Source organism: Chaetodon trifascialis, chromosome 15 (assembly GCF_039877785.1).
Source record: "Chaetodon trifascialis isolate fChaTrf1 chromosome 15, fChaTrf1.hap1, whole genome shotgun sequence".
NCBI classification, from domain to species: domain Eukaryota; kingdom Metazoa; phylum Chordata; class Actinopteri; order Chaetodontiformes; family Chaetodontidae; genus Chaetodon; species Chaetodon trifascialis.
This window is the reverse complement of record NC_092070.1, coordinates 5892852-5914291: the sequence shown is the minus strand read 5'-3', so window position 1 is coordinate 5914291 and position 21440 is coordinate 5892852. Positions and strand designations below refer to the sequence as shown.

General features: G+C 43.8%; 2 protein-coding genes across 2 annotated transcripts in view; both read right to left on the bottom strand.

The window, feature by feature from the left end:
• The window catches only part of LOC139343486 (SWI/SNF-related matrix-associated actin-dependent regulator of chromatin subfamily E member 1-like), a 366467-nt gene that overhangs the window by 244639 nt on the left and 100388 nt on the right, over positions 1-21440 (bottom strand). The window lies entirely within an intron of this gene.
• Positions 1606-20582, bottom strand: LOC139343139 (scavenger receptor cysteine-rich domain-containing protein DMBT1-like). Its single transcript, XM_070980615.1, has 15 exons — positions 20540-20582; positions 19909-20223; positions 19322-19630; positions 17930-18064; positions 17639-17824; positions 8784-8840; positions 8519-8554; positions 8102-8416; positions 7472-7786; positions 6832-7146; positions 5898-6185; positions 5521-5814; positions 4950-5273; positions 3956-4087; positions 1606-3865 (listed from the first exon to the last, which is right to left on the bottom strand). Exons 1-15 carry the CDS (start codon positions 20580-20582, stop codon positions 3519-3521), a joined length of 3411 nt encoding a protein of 1136 aa, XP_070836716.1. The 3' UTR covers positions 1606-3518.

Below are 21440 nucleotides of genomic sequence, written 5' to 3'. Positions count from 1 at the left end.
TTTCATTTCACACTTGTTATTGGAAGCAAAAACCACTTCACAAAGAGAGAGTAAAAACTGGACATAGCTTAACCACCTCAAGCTATCCACAGTAATGAACCTCAGCTATTCACTGAGCCAATAAAAGTGCACTTTTTCTGATTTCTACCTGGCAACTAGATTCTAACTGACCATTTAATACCATGTGTTCAGTCATTTTTAACATGAAATAAGTCTCTCTCTTTTTTGTACAATAAATACATCATTCATCTAGATTATGTCAATTTAATATTCAAGTTATTCAAGATATGTATTTTAAGGTTTCATTGAGTTTACTGTTAGAGCAGCTGTTAGAATGAAGAACTTCCAGAAAATGATGGCTATTATTTGGAAGAAGAGGTGAGAAATTTTCTAATGACCAAGTTAACAAATAAATGGAATAGACTCAACTTAAATGGCCAATTTTGAAGCAAGTCTGGGGTATTGTTCTCCCAGTGATTTCAGGGGAAGAGAAGAAAAGGTAGAAAACCAAAGCTTTTAAAAGACGTTCTTTAATTTGTTTTATTTGTTTAAATGATTGAGGCTGCCAGGACAAGTGGTAATAGATTGGATAATGAGGCAAAATCCCTGACATTCGCTTTATTTCAACTTGGCCATCCATTTTAAAATGACACACTGTGTCCATAATGTGTTTAAACCAAGTTGCGAAGGTGTAGGTGTTAGAGAAGCTGGGTGATTTTTTGTGCCATGCTCCTACTTGCATTATTTTTCCCTAAACAGATCCAAAGTGACAGCTAAGAATCAGACTTCAGCAGCTGTTTAGAAGTGAGTGTGTAGTCCGGAGTCTGAACAACACTCATCTCAGGTTACTTCTCCAAAGGACGAGCTCAGAGCATTGACACTCCCAGAATCTGTCTGCATGTTTGACTGTTAGTGTGAAACCAGCCTGCTAACATTACGAGAAGCCTGTGTCATAGTTATTTGTGGCTGCCATGGTGTTATACTGTAATATTTCTTTCACGTCATTGGCTCAAACTGTGAGCAGGCTTGCATGTGATTGGCTGAAATGCCTGCTCCATTGTGGTATTTCTCACTTCTGCCTTTTACTGTGTGCTGAGACAAACAGCATGAAGCGGTTACTCAGATGATTGCTCATGTATTTACCATTGCAGTCCAAGCATCTAATGCTGCTTTAAAAGAGTTAAATGATAACGTTATTTTTGTTGAGTGTCCCAGAGATGTTGTGGTCCTTTTTAGGCTTTGTGCTTTTGTTGTGTTGTGTTGTATTTCTGGTGATTCAGATACACACAACTGAACTGAATGACAGATTGAGACATCGTCAGACAGAAGAAAAGACAGATCGTAAGCTCTGAGTCATCAGCAGGGCTACAGCAAAAAATAAAGAAGTGTGCCAGTGAACCAGGAGATACCAGGGACAGAAATAGAAAGGGAGATTCAAGATGGCTGCCGATTCCTCAGCTATAAGTTACTGGGTTATTAATACACCAACCAGCCAAGGCTGGCCATTATTTATGGTTGCATGAGGCCATCCAACTTAAAACCCCCCATAAGTCATATTTGGGATATGTGTGCATGTGTAAAAAGATGGACAAGAATATTTCAAATAAATTCTGTGAGAGATTTATTGGAGTAAGACATGTACATGTAAGGGATAGTTTCAACACAATACGCTTAAATTCAACATTTTGCCTTGAAAACAACATTTCAGTTTACTTATATAAAGACTGGATAGATTCCAAATTGTTTAAAAATATAATCCAGTATAAATAGATTTAAAAACAACACTAACAATAACTACCTCCACTATTGATGTAATTACTTTATACTCGAACATGAACCCCAAAAAACTACATTCAACTGTCATCATCTGGTTTGTTTGGTTTTACTATTTCCTGTTTGAAGATGAATTTTGTCCTCATGTGTCATCTTTGGCTTTACTTCCTGTGTTTTCCCACCCTTGTCATAGTTTGATTTTTGTCACCTGTCCCTCATTTGTCTCACCTGTGCTGTCTTAATCTTCCTCAATGTGTTTGAGTTTGTGTGTTTCCTTTCATCTTTGCCGGTTTGGTTTCTTGCCTTCTTTTTTCCCTGGACCTTGCTTGCTTGCTTCTCATGTCTGCTCAGTTAATATATAGCTGGAACCAGCAGCAGATTAGCTTAGCTCAAAGACTCCTAACAGGGGGAAACAGCTTTGCTCTGTCCAAAGGCAGCAAAATTCACCGACCAACACCACTAAAGCTCACTAATGAACAATTAATTCATATCTCATTTTGCTAGCTGTGTCCCCAGGTTTGCAGGCTTTGTGCTGGCTAATCAACAGCTTTCATTAGCTTCTCATGCACACTGAAATGAGTGTTTTCAATCTTCTCATCTAACTCTGAGCAAGAAAGTGAAATATTTATTCCTTTTAACTGTTACTTTGATAACACAAGAAGCTAAATGTAGCAGTTGATTATCCAGTGAGGTAAATTAATATAAAGTGAATGTTGTGATGAACTACAGCGGTCACATTGAAATACAATGAAATGGGTTTCAAGAATCGTACTGGACTTGAATGGTTCTCCAAAAAAAACAAACAAACAAAAAAAACAGTAGTATTACTTTTTCATGAAAAACATGCATGCAATAAATATTCAAAGACTTAATATATTATGTGTCAGCTAAAACATATAAATGAAGTGGTTCTGCACATTTCATCAATCTCTTCGGGCTATAATTTGCTGTTGGAAGTCTGTTGACCACATGACGCTGCCACTTACTCACATGGCAGCTTCATTATGTCCAGACAGCAACCAGTACTTGTTGGAGTTATACAAACTAGCTTCATGGTTCTGAAAAATTAAAGCTACTGAAACTAGATTGACTCAGGGTTACAACAGTAGCTAATAATGTGGGAATCACCTCAATGATCATTTGTGTTATGCATGAAAATCTAAATTATCAAAACCAACTAACATGCATTACCTGTTTGCCCAGTCAGTTCAGCCTCGACTGTAGATAAATGCTGAATGTACAACTGTTTTACATAAACCAGCACAACCGTCATCAACAGCCCAAACTGGCTGCTTTTCAGATGACAAACTCCAAATGTACTTCTCCCGGTGTTACAAAAAACAATGCTAATGGCTCCACGGAGCTTATGCAGAGAAGGAAGGCTTCATCATCTGGAGACCATGAATGTCTGCACAAAAGTTCATGACAATCCATCAAACAGCTGTTGAGATATTTCAGTCTGGACTGGCACTGCCATCCCTTTAGCCTCCAGGCTAGTCTGGCTAAACATTTAAGTGTGTTTAACAGTATTGCAAGACCCTGGGAGGCACAAAGGCACCTGGGCAAGAGAGAATAATATATATGAATTTTAACTAGAATTTACACCAAAAGGCTGCCCTAACAAGAAATTGTATGTTTTTTTTTCCCCTGGCTTGTCCACGTAACTCAAATATTAAACGCTTGATCTACAGCCGTCCATTCAAGAGTTTTTGTAGTTTGTCTGGGTACAGTATATGTTGACCAGCTCAGAAGTTTTGGTAAATATCCTCTTCATGAATTCCCACAATTTGTTCATCAGCTGACTCGGTTACATTTTCATAGTCATCTTCATCGTCACTGGTTTCTTCTCCCTCTGTGTTTTCCTCTCCACTGCTGCAGACCTGCTTGACCTGTATGACATCTGCATCGAGGGGGGCATCCTCATAATCATGATCATCGCCACTCTCTGGCTCCTCATAATTGTCACTGTCCTCTTCTTCCATCTTCCCAGTTTCCTCTTTAAGATTCCTCTTGACGTCCATGAGATCAACATTCACGTAATCCTCCTCCTCATCCTCGTTATCTTCATAATAGTTCCTGACTCTGACAGCTACTGAAACACAAGCAGTGGAACAAAATGTGAATACATATGAGAGCACCTGATGAGTGTGTATTTAAGATGGAGAAACAGATGAACACAGACATTGAGTGTGGGCAAGGGCTCCAGGCTGCTTAGCTCGTCTTCCCCTGCAGACCAGAAAGACCACCAACAAGACCAGCAGCAGCAGCAGCAGGATCCCAGCAGACGCTGAGGAGAGCAGCATCAACAAAGGCACTAGAAGAGAAAAAAACATTTGACCAGGTTATCCCTCTGAAAATGTCTGATTCTCTCTCAGTTTAATGCGCTGTTTCCCCCCCCCAGGGCTCAGACTTCCTCTCTCAGAATAATCTGTGCACCAACTACGCATATATGCACTTTCCAATCCTACTCAGGCTCCCTGGTTTGCTGCTAGGGTCACAATTCTCCCATATTTCTCCAGATTTATGACACTTTTTTTTTTCATTATTGCAACCTGCTTCCGCCCACACATGCATTTACATTTTAATTACACCACATAGACTCTTAAGTGGTTTATGTTGATCCTTGGTGGACCCCATCGTTGTTCAGCAGGAATTCAGACAGGCAGTCCTAAAGGTGAACAGTTAGGCTGCTGTTGATCATATTCGTTTTAATCTACAAAAAGAGCTTCATTAGCACCTTCATTAACACATTAACACCATCCAGTTACTCTTAAGTTGCCTCAAGGTGGGAGAAATCTTAACCAATCTCTGTCTGACCATATCATACGCTGTATATTGTGCATCATTGAGTCCCGGCTCTACATTGAAACTATATGAGAATCTGCAGAGAAAGAAGAAGAAATAGATCTTATTTTAAATTCAGGAAGTGACCACAGTGAAGTTCAGTTTCCGTTTCTCACTCCCTCTCTCATGTGCTTCTGCTTCTTTCTCTTACTCCCTTTCTGTCTCCATGTGTCTAATTTGTATCAAGGTTTATTTGTGTAGTGGGGCGAGAAAAGGACCACGCCTGAGAAACTTGTGATTCATGATTACACTTTGACAATTTCTGAACATGCCATTCAGTGGTTATTTATAAGATATAAACATGCTTAGCTTAAATTCTAAAGTCTACTTACATTTAATGATGACACCAATCTGTGCTGCCGCAGTAGAACTGAATTTCCTTGTAGAGACTGTGACTTCATACACACAGCTGTAGTTTCCCTGGTGTTCATACTCAGCCACAGGGAAGTTAAAAGAGGCTGAGAGGTTAACTGCTGGCTCAGTGTAAGTGATGTTGGGATCAGAGAAGATGAGAAAGAACCAGCCTTCAGAATAGCTGGAGTTAATGGAGCAGGTGAAGACAAAGCTGTAACCTCTGGTGACCTCTGCACCTTCAGGACTCCACACCAACCCTCCATTCAGAGATGTCAGGGAGATGCTGGGCTGCTGCAGCGTCACTGGGTACAAAAGGGTCAACAGGACTAAAATATAAACCCCCTGGATTTATACATCAAGAGAGATTAGATCCAGGTGAACTGAAGTTGTAATTAAGACATTTTTGGCTCCAATAATCTCTCACACACTCACAAAAATTGTCTTTGGATAGTGTGTTTTTATATTGCCAACCAATATAAAATGCTGACAGAGAACTTTTTGTTTGGTTTTGTGTTATAACTCATACTATTGATTTGTTATTTTTCTTACCAGTGACAGAGAGTGTGACAGAGTCACTTGGAGGGGACCTGAAGGTTCGACTTAAGCTGCTTTTTTCATACTGACACTGGTACTGTCCCTCATTGTTAAAGTCCACTTGAGGCATCCTGAAGGTAGCCAGCCTGGTACTTGACATTTGGGTCATTCTGAATGAGTCTGATGTTCTCTCAAGAATAAATGTTCCACCCAGAACCTGAGTTGAGATCGAACAAGTGATTTCAACGTTCTGACCCCAAGAAACCTCACCAGCAGGATTCATGGAGATTCTGGCTTTTGGGAGGCTCACTGGAAAAACAGCACAATATTAGAGCGTTAAATGTAACCTGGACTGCAACATCAAGTTCAGGAAAGGGATTATTTTTTCTTACCTGTGACAGAGAGTGTGACAGAGTCACTTAAAGGGGAACTGAAAGGTTGACTTGAAATGCTCTTTTCATACTGACACTGGTATGATCCCTCGTCATCAAAACTCACTCTACGGATGAACGTAGCAGATTCGCGACTTGATGTTTTGGTCTCTTTGAATGAGCTTGAAGGTTTGCTCAAAATGAATGTTCCACCCAAAAGGTCAGTTGAGATTGAACAAGTGATGCTGACGTCCTGTCCCCAGGAAACCTCCCCAGCAGACGTAGAGATGCTGGGCTTTGGGAGGCTCACTGAAAGAACAACACAATTCAGTGATTTGAGTTGTATTTACCTTCTGTTTTTCAGAGCCCAGTAAGCGTGTCATGACAAACAACCACCTCAGACAACTATCATGGTCAGAATTTGGGATGCACCAATTATCATTTAAGTCACACATTTAGTCTACTATGTGTGTTCATGACACTGCCTTTCCTTTGGGCTTTATTATGAGTTGTAGGGCTCATTCAGTTTTTACCATGATGATAAAAACAGGGCTGCACAAAGCAGCTGCTCACTGGTGATAACACTGACTTTAACTTTGGCAGAGCTGGTGGTTTTCCTGGTTAATATTTCAGAGCCACCTGTCAAGGCTACAGGGGGTATGTCATGTGTCAAATGTATTTTTTTAACAATGACTCTTGATGAACAAGATTATACATTTTTTGAGAGTAAAAATAAACACATTTCCTATGTTGGTCCAGTTTTGGGAACTGTTTGGTTTTACCCAACACCAGTGTAGTTTTAAGGCAGACTTTGTATGTAAACTGTGCTGTCTCCCAGAACACGAGACACCCTTCGGACTGTCAGTCAGGCTGTTATTATGATAATTACATGTTATTATAATTATGATTATGATTACAACATATGTCAGATAAGGAATTCAAAATGTCATCTCACCTGAACAGACCACACCAGCGTCCTCACCATGTTCACAGTTGTGTTTCCCAAATCCTCTGTGCTGACACTCAGTTAGAGACTTTTCACTTCCTGAACAGGTCACCTCATCAAGCAAGATTTCTCCAGCTCCTTGACCAAAGTGGGCTGACTTAGGGGCGCTCAGTGCTGAACCACAGCCCAAATATCTGCACACCACCTTAGCATCATTTAAGTCCCAGCTGTCATCACAGACTGTTCCCCAGGCACCGTTGTAATAGATTTCAACTCTTCCAGAGCACCGAGGGGACCCAGACCCAGCTACTCTGATCTGACCACCTAGTCTCAGAACACAGAAGAAAAATCATTGTTGGATAGAACACATCTGGTTTTGATGAATTTACATACTTTCAATCACTCACAGAATGTAATTTGTCACAGTACACTAAACACTTGATAAACGTGTTCACTTACGTTCCAGTTTAATTTCCTGTGTAATAAGCAACATTTCATACTTGTTGTTCCGTTCTTCAGTTCTAAAGCATGCTGCAGTGTGCGGTTTTTCCAGTGCTACATCTGAACTGCTGCGGCATCACAAGCCACAATGACAGGATCACCGAAAAATGACACATTTATTAAAATGGTTAACCAAGAAATTTCTCACCTGAGCAGACCACACCAGCATCCTCACCATGTCCACAGTTGTGTGTCCCAAATCCTGCGTGCTGACACTCAGTTAGAGACTTTTCACTTCCTGAACAGGTCACATCATCAAGCCAGATTTGTCCGGTTCCTTGACCAAAGTGGGCTGACTGAGGGGCGCTCAGTGCTGAACCACAGCCCAAGTATCTGCAGACCACCTTAGCATCATTTAAGTCCCAGCCGTCATCACAGACTGTTCCCCAGGCACCGTTGTAATAGATTTCAACTCTTCCAGAGCACCGAGGGGACCCAGACCCAGCTACTCTGATCTGACCACCTAGTCTCAGAACACAAAAGAAAAATCATTGCTGGAGAGAACACATCTGGTTTTGATGAATTTACATACTTTCAATCACTCACAGAATGTAATTTGTCACAGTACACTAAACACTTGATAAACGTGTTCACTTACGTTCCAGTTTAATTTCCTGTGTAATAAGCAACATTTCATACTTGTTCCGTTCTTCAGTTCTAAAGCATGCTGCAGTGTGTGGTTTTTCCAGTGCTACATCTGAACTGCTGCGGCATCACAAGCCACAATGACAGGATCACCGACACATTTATTAAAATGGTTAACCAAGAAATTTCTCACCTGAACAGACCACACCAGCATCCTCACCATGTCCACAGTTGTGTGTCCCAAATTTTGCATGCTGACACTCAGTTAGAGACATTTCACTTCCTGAACAGTCCACCTCATCGAGCCAGATTTGTCCAGCTCCTTGACCGAAGTGGGCTGACTGAGGCGCACTCTGCGCCCCACCACAGCCCAACTGTCTGCACACCACCATAGCATCATTTAAGTCCCAGCTATCATCACAGACTGTTCCCCAGACATCGCGGTAATAGATTTCAACCCTTCCAGAGCAGCGAGTAGACCCAGAACCCGCTAATCTGACCTTTACACCTGTCAGGCATGTAAAACATAACATTAATTATTTTAATATTTACAAAGAATGTAAACTGAAAACTAAAAGATTTCATGCATCACACAGGAGAGTGGACTGACCTGCAGCAGTGAAAGTTGAGGTCAAGAGGCAAGAGGCTATAGAAGGGAAAATATGGTGTGACTCATTATATTCATTTAGCTGTAAAGTGCAGAAATAAAAGTTGCTCTTGATTCTGTTTGAGATTCCGTTTGATATTCAAATAAACAGAATGACATCTAAACTTAAAATGACTCAAAGGGACTTTGATCTGTAGTACACAATGAAACAGCTATGCCACATTAAAAAAGCTGCTTTGTTTATTAAAATTTGCAATGCCTGTCTTACCCAGCACCAGATAGCAAAGGTTTCTCTGTCGGATGCTCCCCATGGCTGACACAAAGGCTGCTCAGAGACGACAGAAAACTGAACTGAAAACCATGCTGCACAGAAACACTTGACACTGCTTGTCCTTCCTGAAACACTTCCGCTTTCTCTGTCTGGTGGTTTCTTTTCAGCTCAAATTACAGAGGCGTAATCTCAAAATCTCAATAATAAAGAGTGCATGCCACAAAAGCTGCAGCACCAGGGGAATGCGTTCACCACATACTCAGCAGCTTGAATGGCTCTGTCAGCTTTATTGCTTCCACAGTTTCAATTTTGATTCAAAAAAGTACAGAACTCACTGTTAAATGCATGCACTTCATTTCTGAGCTATTGGGCTCTATTTTCGACTCCGCCGCCAGCGCAGTGGTATTTTCAAGCAGCGCAGGCAGGCGCATGGCGCACTTGGTATTTTGGTAAACCGAGGCGTACAGGGGTGCGTCAGGATGGGCGTTGCAGTGCAGTAGGGAAGAGGTGTAGGCATAATGAGCCATTTGCTGAAAGCTCGCCACCCCAGACCTGGTCAATTCTGTGCACCAGTGGCACACCGCCGGGCAAGTGGATTTTCGTAAACTGGCGGAGTCGTATGCTCACGTCACCAACACCTCACAGTCAGGTTTCCACAGTGTCTGGCATTTCACTGCGATCAATAATTAGCAACAGCCGCAATTCAATGCAACTATCTGAGTCAGCATATACAGTCAGACCTAAATTTATATATTTTGATCCGTCTCTCATCTGACCACATCGCAAGTGCGTTCGGCACTCAACCTGACTGAATGTACACAGGTGAAACAGGGATGTCTGGTGATCTGTGACTCAAATTGTCTGGTGACAAACGTATATGCCACTTTCCCCAGGTCTGCACATGACTCGAATTCTAGCATCCCTGCAGTCTTTCAGGGGGACACCTCTCTGGATGGGTGGCTGCTAGGTAATAATGGCTATCCACTGAAAACGTGGTTGATGACGCCATATATCACACCGTCAACAAGACGGCAGCGTGGTTTTAATGGTGTTTTCAGCAGTGCTTGGTCAGTCATCAAACGCACACTGCGATCAATAATTAGCAACAGCCACGATTCAATGCAACTATCTGAGTCAGCACATACAGTCAGACCTAAATTTATATATTTTGATCAGTATCTCATCTGACCACATCGCAAGCGCGTTCGGCACGCGTAATGGTCACTCACCCTGATCGAATGTACACAGGTGAAACTCCCTGGGTTTGACACAGCCGAGTCAAATTTTCACCAATCACAGCAGCTCCTTGCCTCACCCTTAAGAACGTCGCTGGCCAGGCGCATGGCAGGTTTCTAGGATGACTGAGACCCCACAGGAACACCCAAACTTCTCCCAGGAGGAGACTGACGTCACTCATGTCTCATGACATGCGTTTGTATTACACACCTGTTTTTATATAATGTTTATTTTCAGTATATATATTGTTTTATATTCTGTTCTACATTTTGTGGTATATTTTGGTTACATATATATTCTCAATTTAAATATTTTGTTTTTATATTTGCTTTATATATATATAGTTCTCTCTCTTTTCTTTCTTTTCTAATTTTATTCTAATTCCATTCTTGAAAGGAGTACTGCAACAAAAACAATTTCCCCTCTGGGATGAATAAAGGATTTGTGATTGTGATTCTGATTCTGATGTCTAAATATGAGGTCTTTAGATGGTAAATTTTCTGCCTCCTCCTCATCCCTCTCAAAGCAATGATGCACTCCATCTTTGTAGATAACGTTAAGCATTACTATGATAACATTTGTATTTGGAATGAAATGACGTGGGTAATAGCGGACAACGATCATCACTTACGTTTTTTCCATGTGTCTGTCTCTCTCTGTCTCTCGAGTGCTCTGAGATAGATGCAGTATATATGCTCTGTAGGATGCCACGGCTGTTTCTGGTCGGCACAGCGACTGTCATGTGTATCTAGTCTCTGTATTATTTTGTGCACATTTCATGTCTTGTCTTTCCTGCTTTATTTTGATATCACTAACCTTGTGTTTCTGTTTTAGGTTCACTCCCTCCACGCCCTTCCCCTGTCTCGTCACACCTGCTCCCTGATTGTTCTCCCCACCTGTTTCCCATCTCCCCTGATTACCTCTTGTATTTTACCCTGTGTGTCTCGCAGTCTCGTCGCCACTTCGTTGCACTTCACAGTCCTCGTACCAGCGTTATTTCTTGTCATAGTCTGTTTCGTACTCGACCTTGTTTTTTGTCTTGACCTTGCCTTTAGCCTCTCGTTCTTGGATACAGTACCTCTGCCCGTCGTTTTTTGATCTCCTGTGTACCGAACTCTGGAAATAAACCTGCCTTTTGCTTGAACCATCCAAGCTGTGCATTTGCGTCCGCCTGCTCTGTGCCTTAAGTTCACGACAGAACGAACTGGCCAGAATGGACACAGCCGACATGGACCCGGTTCGTATCGCCCTTAGAGCTCAGGGACAGAAACTAGCTGAGCAAGAACAATGGCTCGCTACCCTGTGCTCAAGTCTGAGAGACCTAGCCACTCGGCAGGACTCTATAATGCAAACTCTGGGCTCTCAGGTTAACCTGCTTCTTGAGAGGTCCAGCAGCCTAGCTCCGGCTGCGGCTACCTCTAACATCGAGAGTTCATGGAGCAAGATCTGGACCGAGGTCGGTTCCCGGTGCGCACTCCGCCTCACCGGGACAGAAGTGGCTTTTCGTCGGACCAGCCCAACCGCCTTCGGCCGCCCTCTGCCTCCGTCCTCCCACCAGCCGACGCTGGTGCAGCTAGGAACACCTGTCTCCCCTATGAGGAGTGCCTGCGCCGGCAGAGGAACAGACGCTGTTTTTACTGCGGGCTTTTGGGACATCAGGTAGCCGACTGCCATGTTAAGACTGCTAAATACGGTTCCAGGATTACTGTAAAGGTGAGCCAGAACATTGTTGTACACAATCCTGCTCATTATCAAGTCAAGGTTCATTTCCATTCAGACGCATCTATAACGGTGCCCACTTTTGTTGACTCAGGCTCCGATGCCAATCTGATGAATCTCTCCCTTGCCAGGAGTCTGGGTCTGCGCCAGCTCCCCTTACAAACCTCCATGGATGTTAATGCTGTTGATGGTATTTCGCTGGGTCAGATTACTCACCACACTCAACCTGTTAAAATCATGTTTCCTGATAACCATACTGAGACTCTCTGTTTTCATGTTTTCCCAGCCATGCCCCATCTGGCTATCCTCAGGCACCCCTGGTTAATCAAACATAACCCCAATTTTGACTGGGTTAAGGGTCATGTAGTGTCATGGAGCCAAGACTGTTATCACTCATGTTTTCCTCCTCAGTCGGTCTCAGCTTCTGTTTACCCTGATCTTTCTGGAGTACCACCTGCTACCATGATTTAGCTGCAGTATTCTGCAAAACTAAAGCTAAAGTCACTGCCTCCTCACCGCCCTTACGATTGTGGCATTGACTTGTTACCAGGAGCCACTCCACCTAGGGGCAGGCTGTTTTCTCTCTCTTCCTCAGAATGACGTACTATGGAGGAGTACATCCAGGACTCTCTCGCCACAGGGATAATCCACCCCTCGTCTTCGCCCGAAGGAGCAGGATTCTTCTTCGTCGAGAAAAAGGATAAGTCCCTGCACCCCTGCATAGACTATCGGGGACTCAACGACATAACAATCAAGAACAGGTACCCTCTACCCCTCATCTCCACAGCCTTTGAACTCCTGGACGGAGCCAAGGTTTTCACCAAGTTAGACTTACGCAATGCCTATCATCTGGTACACGTCAGGGAGGGGGACGAGTGGAAGACGGCATTCAACACTCCCACTGGACATTACGAATATCTGGTCATGCCATTTGGTTTAACTAACGCTCCTACTGTCTTTCAGAACCTGGTAAACGATGTGTTACGAGATATGCTCAATGTATTTGTTTTTGTGTATCTTGACGACATCTTAATCTTCTCCCCCGATGAGGGAACTCACATAGGCCACGTTTGGAAAGTGCTACAGCGGCTGCTCAACAACCAGCGGTTCGTCAAGGCTGAGAAATGTGAGTTCACAAACCCTCGGTGTCATTACTGGGGTTTGTGTTGTCAGAGGGGGAGATCCAAATGGATCCTGCTAAGGTGTCTGCGGTTGCAGACTGGCCCATGCCACGTTCTAGAAAGGAGGTTCAGAGGTTTCTTGGTTTTGTTAATTTTTACCACAAATTTATAGCTATACAATTATAGCTCCATTGCTGCACCATTACATATCCTGACCTCTCCTAACCAAGCTTTTGTCTGGTCCACAGAGTGCGACGACACCTTTAACAGTCTTAAGAAGAGCTTCACCTCAGCACCCGTGCTCACACTCCCAGACCCTCCCCAGCAGTTCGTAGTGGAGGTTGACGCCTCCGAGGTCGGTATCGGGGCGGTCCTCTCACAGATCAATTCGGGGACTGGGAAAATGCACCCATGCGCCTTCCTGTCCAAAAAACTCACTAGTGCTGAACGCAATTATGATGTTGGAGATAGAGAACTGCTGGCGGTTAAGGTGGCTCTGCAGGAGTGGAGGCACTGGCTAGAGGGAGCTCAACAACCATTTCAAGTCTGGACAGACCATAAAAATTAAGAGTATCTCAAATCCGCCAAAAGGCTGAATTCCAGGCAGGCCAGGTGGTCCCTTTTCTTTAGTCGCTTTGACTTCATCCTCTCATTCCGTCCCGGCTCCAAAAACACCAAACCTGACTCTCTCTCCCGGTTGTATGACCCAGAAAATTCTAATCAGACTCCCAAAACCATCCTCCCTCAATCCTGCTTTGTTTCGGCCTTCTCATGGGGAGTGGAGGACAAAGTCAAAGCGAAGCCATCACAAAGGTCCAGGTTCCCCCGGATTGTCCTGAGGACAAGCTGTTTGTGGTCCCAGAACTCCGGGGGGGGGGGGGGGGGGGGGGGGAATTGGGGACACACCAATAAGGTAGCTTGCCACCCGAGGATCCTCAAGACTCTGCAGTGTTTTTGGTGGCCCAAAATGAAAGGGGATGTTACTGATTATGTTCACGCTTGCAATGTCTGATGTCTGTGCCATGTTTAAAGTGTCCCATCAGAGACCACGGGGGGAGCTCCAACCTCTCCCTGTGCCCAAACGCCCATGGTCCCACATCTCTCTGGATTTTGTCACGGGTCTTTCCGCCTCTAGTGGTAACACTGTGGTTCTGAATGTAGTTGACAGACTCTCTAAGATGGTTCATTTCATCCTGCTTCCCAAGCTCCCCTCAGCCAAGGAAACGGCCAAGGCTCTGATCAGCCATGTTTTCAGGATTCATGGTTTCCCCGAGGATTTGGTCTCCGACCAAGGCCCACAGTTCATCTCCAGGTTCTGGAAGGAGTTCTGTGGGCTGTTGGGAGCCACACACCTGGTCGTCACAACTGGTCTGGATTGAACTCGCCCATAACTCCCTACCCTCTGTATGATCTGGTTTTTCTCCTTTTCATGTTGTCCACGGTCACCCACTGTCTCTTTTCCCTTCCTCAGACCCTGTGAGCTCTGTTCCATCTGCATTCATTCCTGTTTCACATGTGTACATTCGGTCAGGGTGAGTGACCATTGCGTGTGCCAAACGCGCTTGCAATGTCGTTAGGTGAGATACTGATCAAAATATAGGTCTGACTGTATGCGCTGACTCAGATAGTTGCATTGAATCGTGGCTGTTGCTAATTATTGATCGCAGTGTGCGTTCGATGACTGACCGAGCACTGCTGAAAACACCGTTAAAACCATGCTGCCGTCTTGTTGACGGTGTGATATATAGCGTCATCAACCATGTTTTCAGTGGATAGCCATTATTACCTAGCAGCCACCCATCCAGAGGGGTGTCCCCCTGAAAGACTGCAGGGATGCTAGAATTCGCCACGATGAACGAATCATGTGCCGACCCGGGGAAACTGGCATACACGTTTGTCACCAGACAATTTGAGTCACAGATCACCAGACATTCCTCTTTTACCTGTGTACATTCGGTCAGGGTGAGTGACCATTACGTGTGCCGAACGCGCTTTCGATGTGGTCAGATGAGATACGGATCAAAATATATAAATTTAGGTCTGACTGTATGTGCTGACTCAGATAGTTGCATTGAATTGCGGCTGTTGCTAATAATTGATCGCAGTGAAATGCCAGACACTGTGGAAACCTGATTGTGAGGTGTTGGTGACGTGAGCGCACGACTCCGCGGGTTTACGAAACTCCACTTGCGCCGCTGGTGCACAGAGTTGACCAGGTCTGAGGTGGTGAGCTTTTAGCGCACTTTTACGCCGCCGGCACAGACCAAAATGGTCGAAAATTCCAATGCGCCGGCTCATTATGCCGACACCTCCCCCCTACTGCACTGCAACACCAATCCTGACGCACCCCTGTACGCCTCGGTTTACCAAAATACCAAGTGCGCCGTGCGCCTGCCTGCACCGCTCGAAAATACCACTGCGCTGCGCTGGCGGCGGAGTCGAAAATAGAGCCCAGAGAAGCTTTCTGTCTTCAGCAGACAAATGTGAAGACAAACTCTGCACCTAAAGCATCCCACACAGTGAAGCTCAAACATCACAGTGAAGGGGCAATATGCTACTTTTATCGAACGCACTTAAAGGTGCTTCAGCTTTGAAAATTAATTAAATAACTACATGTTTCAGTCACTTCATTCTAATCTCAAGGTGATTCTGAGGCACTGGGTTATGTATTATAACCCTCCTCTGTTTTACTAATGCTTGACTTATCAGCCACCTATGACAAGGTTAACCACAAAATCCACTCCACACTCGCTGAGTCCTACCTCTCAGGGAGATCCTTTGCAGTTTCTTGGAGAGGAGAAGTCCGCATATCCCTTTTGGGGTTGTGGTGGGTGCTGGAGCCTATCCCAGCTGTCAACAGACGAGAGGCGGAGTGCACCCTGGACCGGTCGCCAGCCGATCGCAGGGCACAAATAAACAACCATTCACACACACACTCACACCTAGGGGCAATTTTAGAGTCACCAATCAACCTAATGAGCATGTTTTTGGTCTGTGGGAGGAAGCCGGAGTACCCGGAGAGAACCCACGCATGCACAGGAAGAAAATGCAAACTTCACACAGAAAGGCTCGACCTGAGAATTGAACCGGCAACCTTGTTGCTGTGAGGCATGTGCACTACCTGCTGCTCCACCGTGCAGCCCTGGGGAGAAGTCCCACTGCCTAAATCCCACTGCCACTGTCCACAGGGATACCTCAAGGGTCAGTGCTTGGACCATCTTCTCAATATACACCACCGCACTTGGTGCAGTCATCCGCTCACATGGCTTCGCATACCATTCATATGCTGACGATATCCAGCTCCTCCTTTCATTCCCGCCAGATGATCCCACTGTCTCGGCTCAGATATCGGCATGCCTCGCTGATATCTCTGCATGGATGAAGGAGCGACACCTTCAGCTTAACCTGTCAAAGACTGAGCTCCTTGTCATCCCAGCCAGTCCCTCTATACAACAACAGATCAGTATCCAGCTTGACTCAGCTCTGCTCACTCCCACAAAATCTGGCAGAAACTTGGATGTCATGATTGATGACAAACTAACTTTTAAAGAGCATGTGGCCTCTGTTGCTCCGTCATGCCGATTTGCCCTGTACAACATCAGGAAGATCAGACCCTACCTGTCTGAGCATGCAACACAACTCCTAGTACAAGCGCTGATACTATCACGCCTCGACTATTGTAATTCCTTACTGGCAGGACTCCCAGCATGCTAGTTAAAACCTTTGCAGATGATACAGAATGCAGTGGCCCACCTGGTATTTAACCAGCACAGACAAGCGCATGTCACTCCATTGTACATATCCCTCTACAGGGTCCCAGTTGCTGCCCACATCAAGTATAAGTCCTTGATGCTTTCCTACAAAATTGCCGCCAAAACTGCTCTGACCAACCTGAACTCCCTCATTCAGGTTTATGCTCCCTTCCGCTCACTGCGTTCCAGGAAAGGTGCCTGGTGCTGGCACTTCCAAAAGGCTCCAAGTCTCTAGCTAGACTCTTTTTCTGTGGTTCCCCAGTGGTGGAACAAGATACCAAACTCCATTCGAGTCGAAAAAGACTAAAGACTAAAGACCAAGCTCTTTACTGAACACCTTGTTTCATTAAAAAAAAAAAACAAAAAAAAAAAACCTCTCAGTCAACTCTATGCTTTGTTTTCATTACTTTGTAGCACTGTCTCGTAACACCTATGTCCAGTTGAACCAGAAAGGTGCGTTAGGACATTTGTTGTTCTGTCCCATCTAGAACCTTGCTTGTGATGTATGAAAATCTAATATGGCGGTTGCTTTGGATAAAAGCGTCTGCCGAATGACAAATTGTAATTGTAATGTCATACAGGATAGACTGTGGTCAAACCTTCTTGGATGGATTACAAAACAAACAAGAGGAAGGCTTCAGTTTCAGTTGTTCAACGTGAGTTCTTACACACGTTTCATGACATGTTCAACACATAACTGACTCCCAGTGCAATAAAGAATCAACTTCAGTCCTCTAATATTAGTATATATCACTGAATATTTTGCCTTCCAGTTCCAATTCTTCAAAATGAGAGATTCAAAAATAGAGATTCACATTTCACAGTTTCTAAAAGAAAATGTTGACATGGGTCAGAAGTTGAATGCTTTACACATACTAATCAATGTGACACTTTTGACAAGTGGAAATCTAACAGTTTTCATAAATATCCTCATACTCTCCACCAATGTACACAGCTTGTTCACTACATGGCTGGGTTACATTTACATAGTCATCACCACTGTTTTTTTCTTTAACAAAAAAACCCTCAGCCACTACATAGTTGTCATCAATCTCCTCTTCCTCATAATCATGGTCATCACTGTCGTCATCCCCCACTTCCCCTGCTTGCTCTGTCCGTTTCCTGTAGGTGTCCCCTGACTCAACGCCAACATTGACCCTCTCCTCCTCATCCTTTTTAATGTCATCTTCATCATTGCTCCTGACCATCACTGAAACACAAGCATCAGAAGAAATCTGACATAAGTCTGTCTTGAAAATCTGAAAAACAAACAGCACAATTAATGGTATGTATTGTGTGTCTGGTGAGCACAGACATTGAGTTTGGACGATGGCTCCAGGCTGCCTGGCTGCTTGTCTTCTCCTGCAAAGCAGACAGACCACCACCACCAGGACCAGCAAGAGCAGCAGCAGGATCCCAACAACCACTGAGAAGACCAACAGCAAACGCCCTAGGAGAGAAAAACATTCAACAGTGTATCCTTAAAAATATCCATCATTTCATCATGCTTTGGTTTGTGAAAAGAGACGGTGCCATGGAGTAGATGAAGAAGCTGCACCATGCCTGCACTGTTGCCATGGGTACACAGACAACAATCACCAGATCACCAAATGCATGAAGTTATCAGGAAACACTGATTTTCGATGATCTCTAAGCAGACTGATGGATATTATCCTTGATGGACGCAATCACTAGAAAGAGTAACACAAAGATTCCAAGTGGCACCGTAGGGTCGTTTTCTGGCTTCATCGCGGTTTTGATCTGTCCTCCACGTGGCTTAAAACCCCACCAGGAGCGTGTCAGGAGCAGAGAGTTTCCCTTGCCTGATCCTGTCAACCTGTTTAGATTTGGTCATTTTTCTTGATATTTGTGCTTCTGCCATGGCTAAGTAGGCCATGTAGTAAATGGTCTCTTCTTTTTTCATTGTGTTTATTCAGTGTTCAGTGATGGAAACTTATTTAGAATTCCAGGGGATGCCTCATGTTCAACATGTCCTCATACTTAAAGGACAAATAGGTCAATGGCCACTGATTATGTATGACCGTTGGAGAGGACCAGCAATAGGTGTACCACATCTTAGTTATCATGGTGAATGTTGTGAAATGTTGGCCTGTGGTTTAGGTTGAACCAGACCTTTGTCCACATGTATGCAAAGTGGGAAATGGTTGTTTCCCTAGGTTTAGGCATAAAAAACTATTTAGTGTTGAAAGTATCATGGTAAAAACATTACATTATGTAACTTTATGTTATGTGTGTACCAACTATTACAAAGAGAAATAAAACAATTACACCAGCAAGAAATTTAGGCCTGTTTCTCCTGTTTCTGCTATAGGGTGTTATCCATTTTATTGCAACATCACATTGTGTGGACAACATAAAGGAGATAAAGAGTTAAAGAAACAAAAAAAACCCACACTTGGTTAAGATTAGAGAAAGAATGTGGTCAAGAGAAATACTAGATAGTGTATATTATTTCAATATTGCTTCCTGTTTACATCTCTCTTTCTGTGTGTGTGTGTGTGTGTGTGTGTGTGTGTGTGTGTGTGTGTGTGTGTGTGTGTGTGTGTGTGTGTGTGTGTGTGTGTGTGTGTGTGTGACATATTGTGTTGATCATAAGCCACAATGACTGGATGATAGAAATGCAGAACTGTAGAGGAAACATTTACATTTATTTGATATTCTGTAAGGGATCCAAACGTCGTCTCACCTGAGCAGACCACAGCAGCGTCCTCACGATGTCCACAGTTGTGTGTCCCAAATCCTGCGTGCTGACACTCAGTTAGAGACTTTTCACTTCCTGAACAGTCCACCTCATCGAGCCAGATGGGGCCAGCTCCTTCACCAAACTGGGCTGACTCAGGGGCACTCAGTGCTGAACCACAGTCCAACTGTCTGCACACAACCATGGCATCATTTAAGTCCCAGCCGTCATCACAGACTGTTCCCCAGGTTCTGTTGTAATAGATTTCAACTCTTCCAGAGCACAAAGCAGACACAGATAATCTGATTGGCATGCCTAGAGACAAAACACAGAGAACACATCTTTAGTGCAAAGCATTTCTTTTTGTGTTTGTCATTAGTTTGTGAAATTGATGGTCTATAATTTTGTCAGACATTGTGTCGAAGCTATTATGAAAGGAAGAAAAGATCATTCCCACAACCAAAGACATAAGACTTGTGTCATGACTGTGCTCACCGTAGTCAACCCAATGACTGGATGATAGAAATGCAGAACTGTAGAGGAAACGTTTACATTTATTTGATATTCTGTAAGGGATCCAAACGTCATCTCACCTGAGCAGACCACACCAGCGTCCTCACCATGTCCACAGTTGTGTGTCCCAACTCCTGCGTGCTGACATTCAGTTAGAGACTTTTCACTTCCTGAACAGTCCACCTCATCGAGCCAGATGGGGCCAGCTCCTTCACCAAACTGGACTGACTCAGGGGCACTCAGTGCTGAACCACAGTCCAGCTGTCTGCACACCACCATGGCATCATTTAAGTCCCAGCCGTCATCACAGACTGTTCCCCAGGTTCTGTTGTAATAGATTTCAACTCTTCCAGAGCACCGAGTAGACCCTGACCCAGCTAATCTGACCTGAATGTCTATAGAAAGAAAAGACATACAGTAATGTACAACATTTCAATGTCTACATGGAGGCTTTTACAAAGGAGAATGGACTGACCTGCAACAGGTGAAGATAAGGCCAACCCAAGAGAGACTGCAGGGAAGACAAAAATACCATGTCTCATTATTTAAGATGAAAAATAGTTGAAATATAAGACGCCCTCTTTGTGATTTAGCTTCCAAATTCAATTAAATGAAATGAGAACTGAACACTAATTCTGAAAGTCCTCCTTCCTCTACTATCTGCATAGAAAAAAGAAACAAGAAATTCCAGTGTGTGAAAATGCTTCTCACCTATGATCAAAAAGATCGAGGTTGTCTTTGGTGTGCTCCTCATGGCTGAGACAGAGAGGATGCTCTGTATGAGTGGTCAGTGACACAGCAGAGGATAGAAAACTCAACTCATAGCTGAGACCTTAAACACTGCTGGTCTTGCTGAAACACTTCCCCTTTTCTGCTGTTTTTTCAACCAAGTTCAACAACTCAATCGTGTGAAACTTTGGAGTGCTACAACACAAGTAACATTTGAGGCAACTACTAATTTTTTTGAGATTCATCTGTCTCCCAGATGCCATTCTGATTTATCTCTGTGAGCCTCCTTCTGGAAAATACACTTAAGAAAAGCACTGGTGGACTCAGCCACATCTCACAAGCCGATGGCATTTGTTCCCTTGTCATGGAGATGGTTCAGTTGTTGTCAGATGACCTGTAATTGTGGAATTTCAGTCGCCGTACATGTGGAGAGATAGCAGTTCCATATGGTTGCTGATATGAATGTCTTCCTTGAGCTTTCTCTTTATGTTCCCAGAGGATAAATCTCACTGATTTTGGTGGTCCATTGACTTTTCCTCTAACACCACCACCAGGTCAACATTTACATTCAAAGGCAAATTTCCACCAATTTAGACAATAGTGTTGTCTTGTATTGTGTTGTAAAACAGTCCTGTGAATTGAGCAGAGGAGTAAATGGAAGGGAATTTGTAGGCTATGAACACCCCGGCATCATTGTTTGTGACACTGACTGTCACTGTCATTGCTGCTGTGTCATACAGCTGAGAAAAAGTACTGTTCGAACTAAGAGTAGTTGCTCAACTATTGCAAACTTATCTGTGTATGTACTAAAATAAGCAAGTTCTGAACTAATTCCAGAACTAATTCAATCTATTCAAATTCAATCAATTAAAATCTATAAACT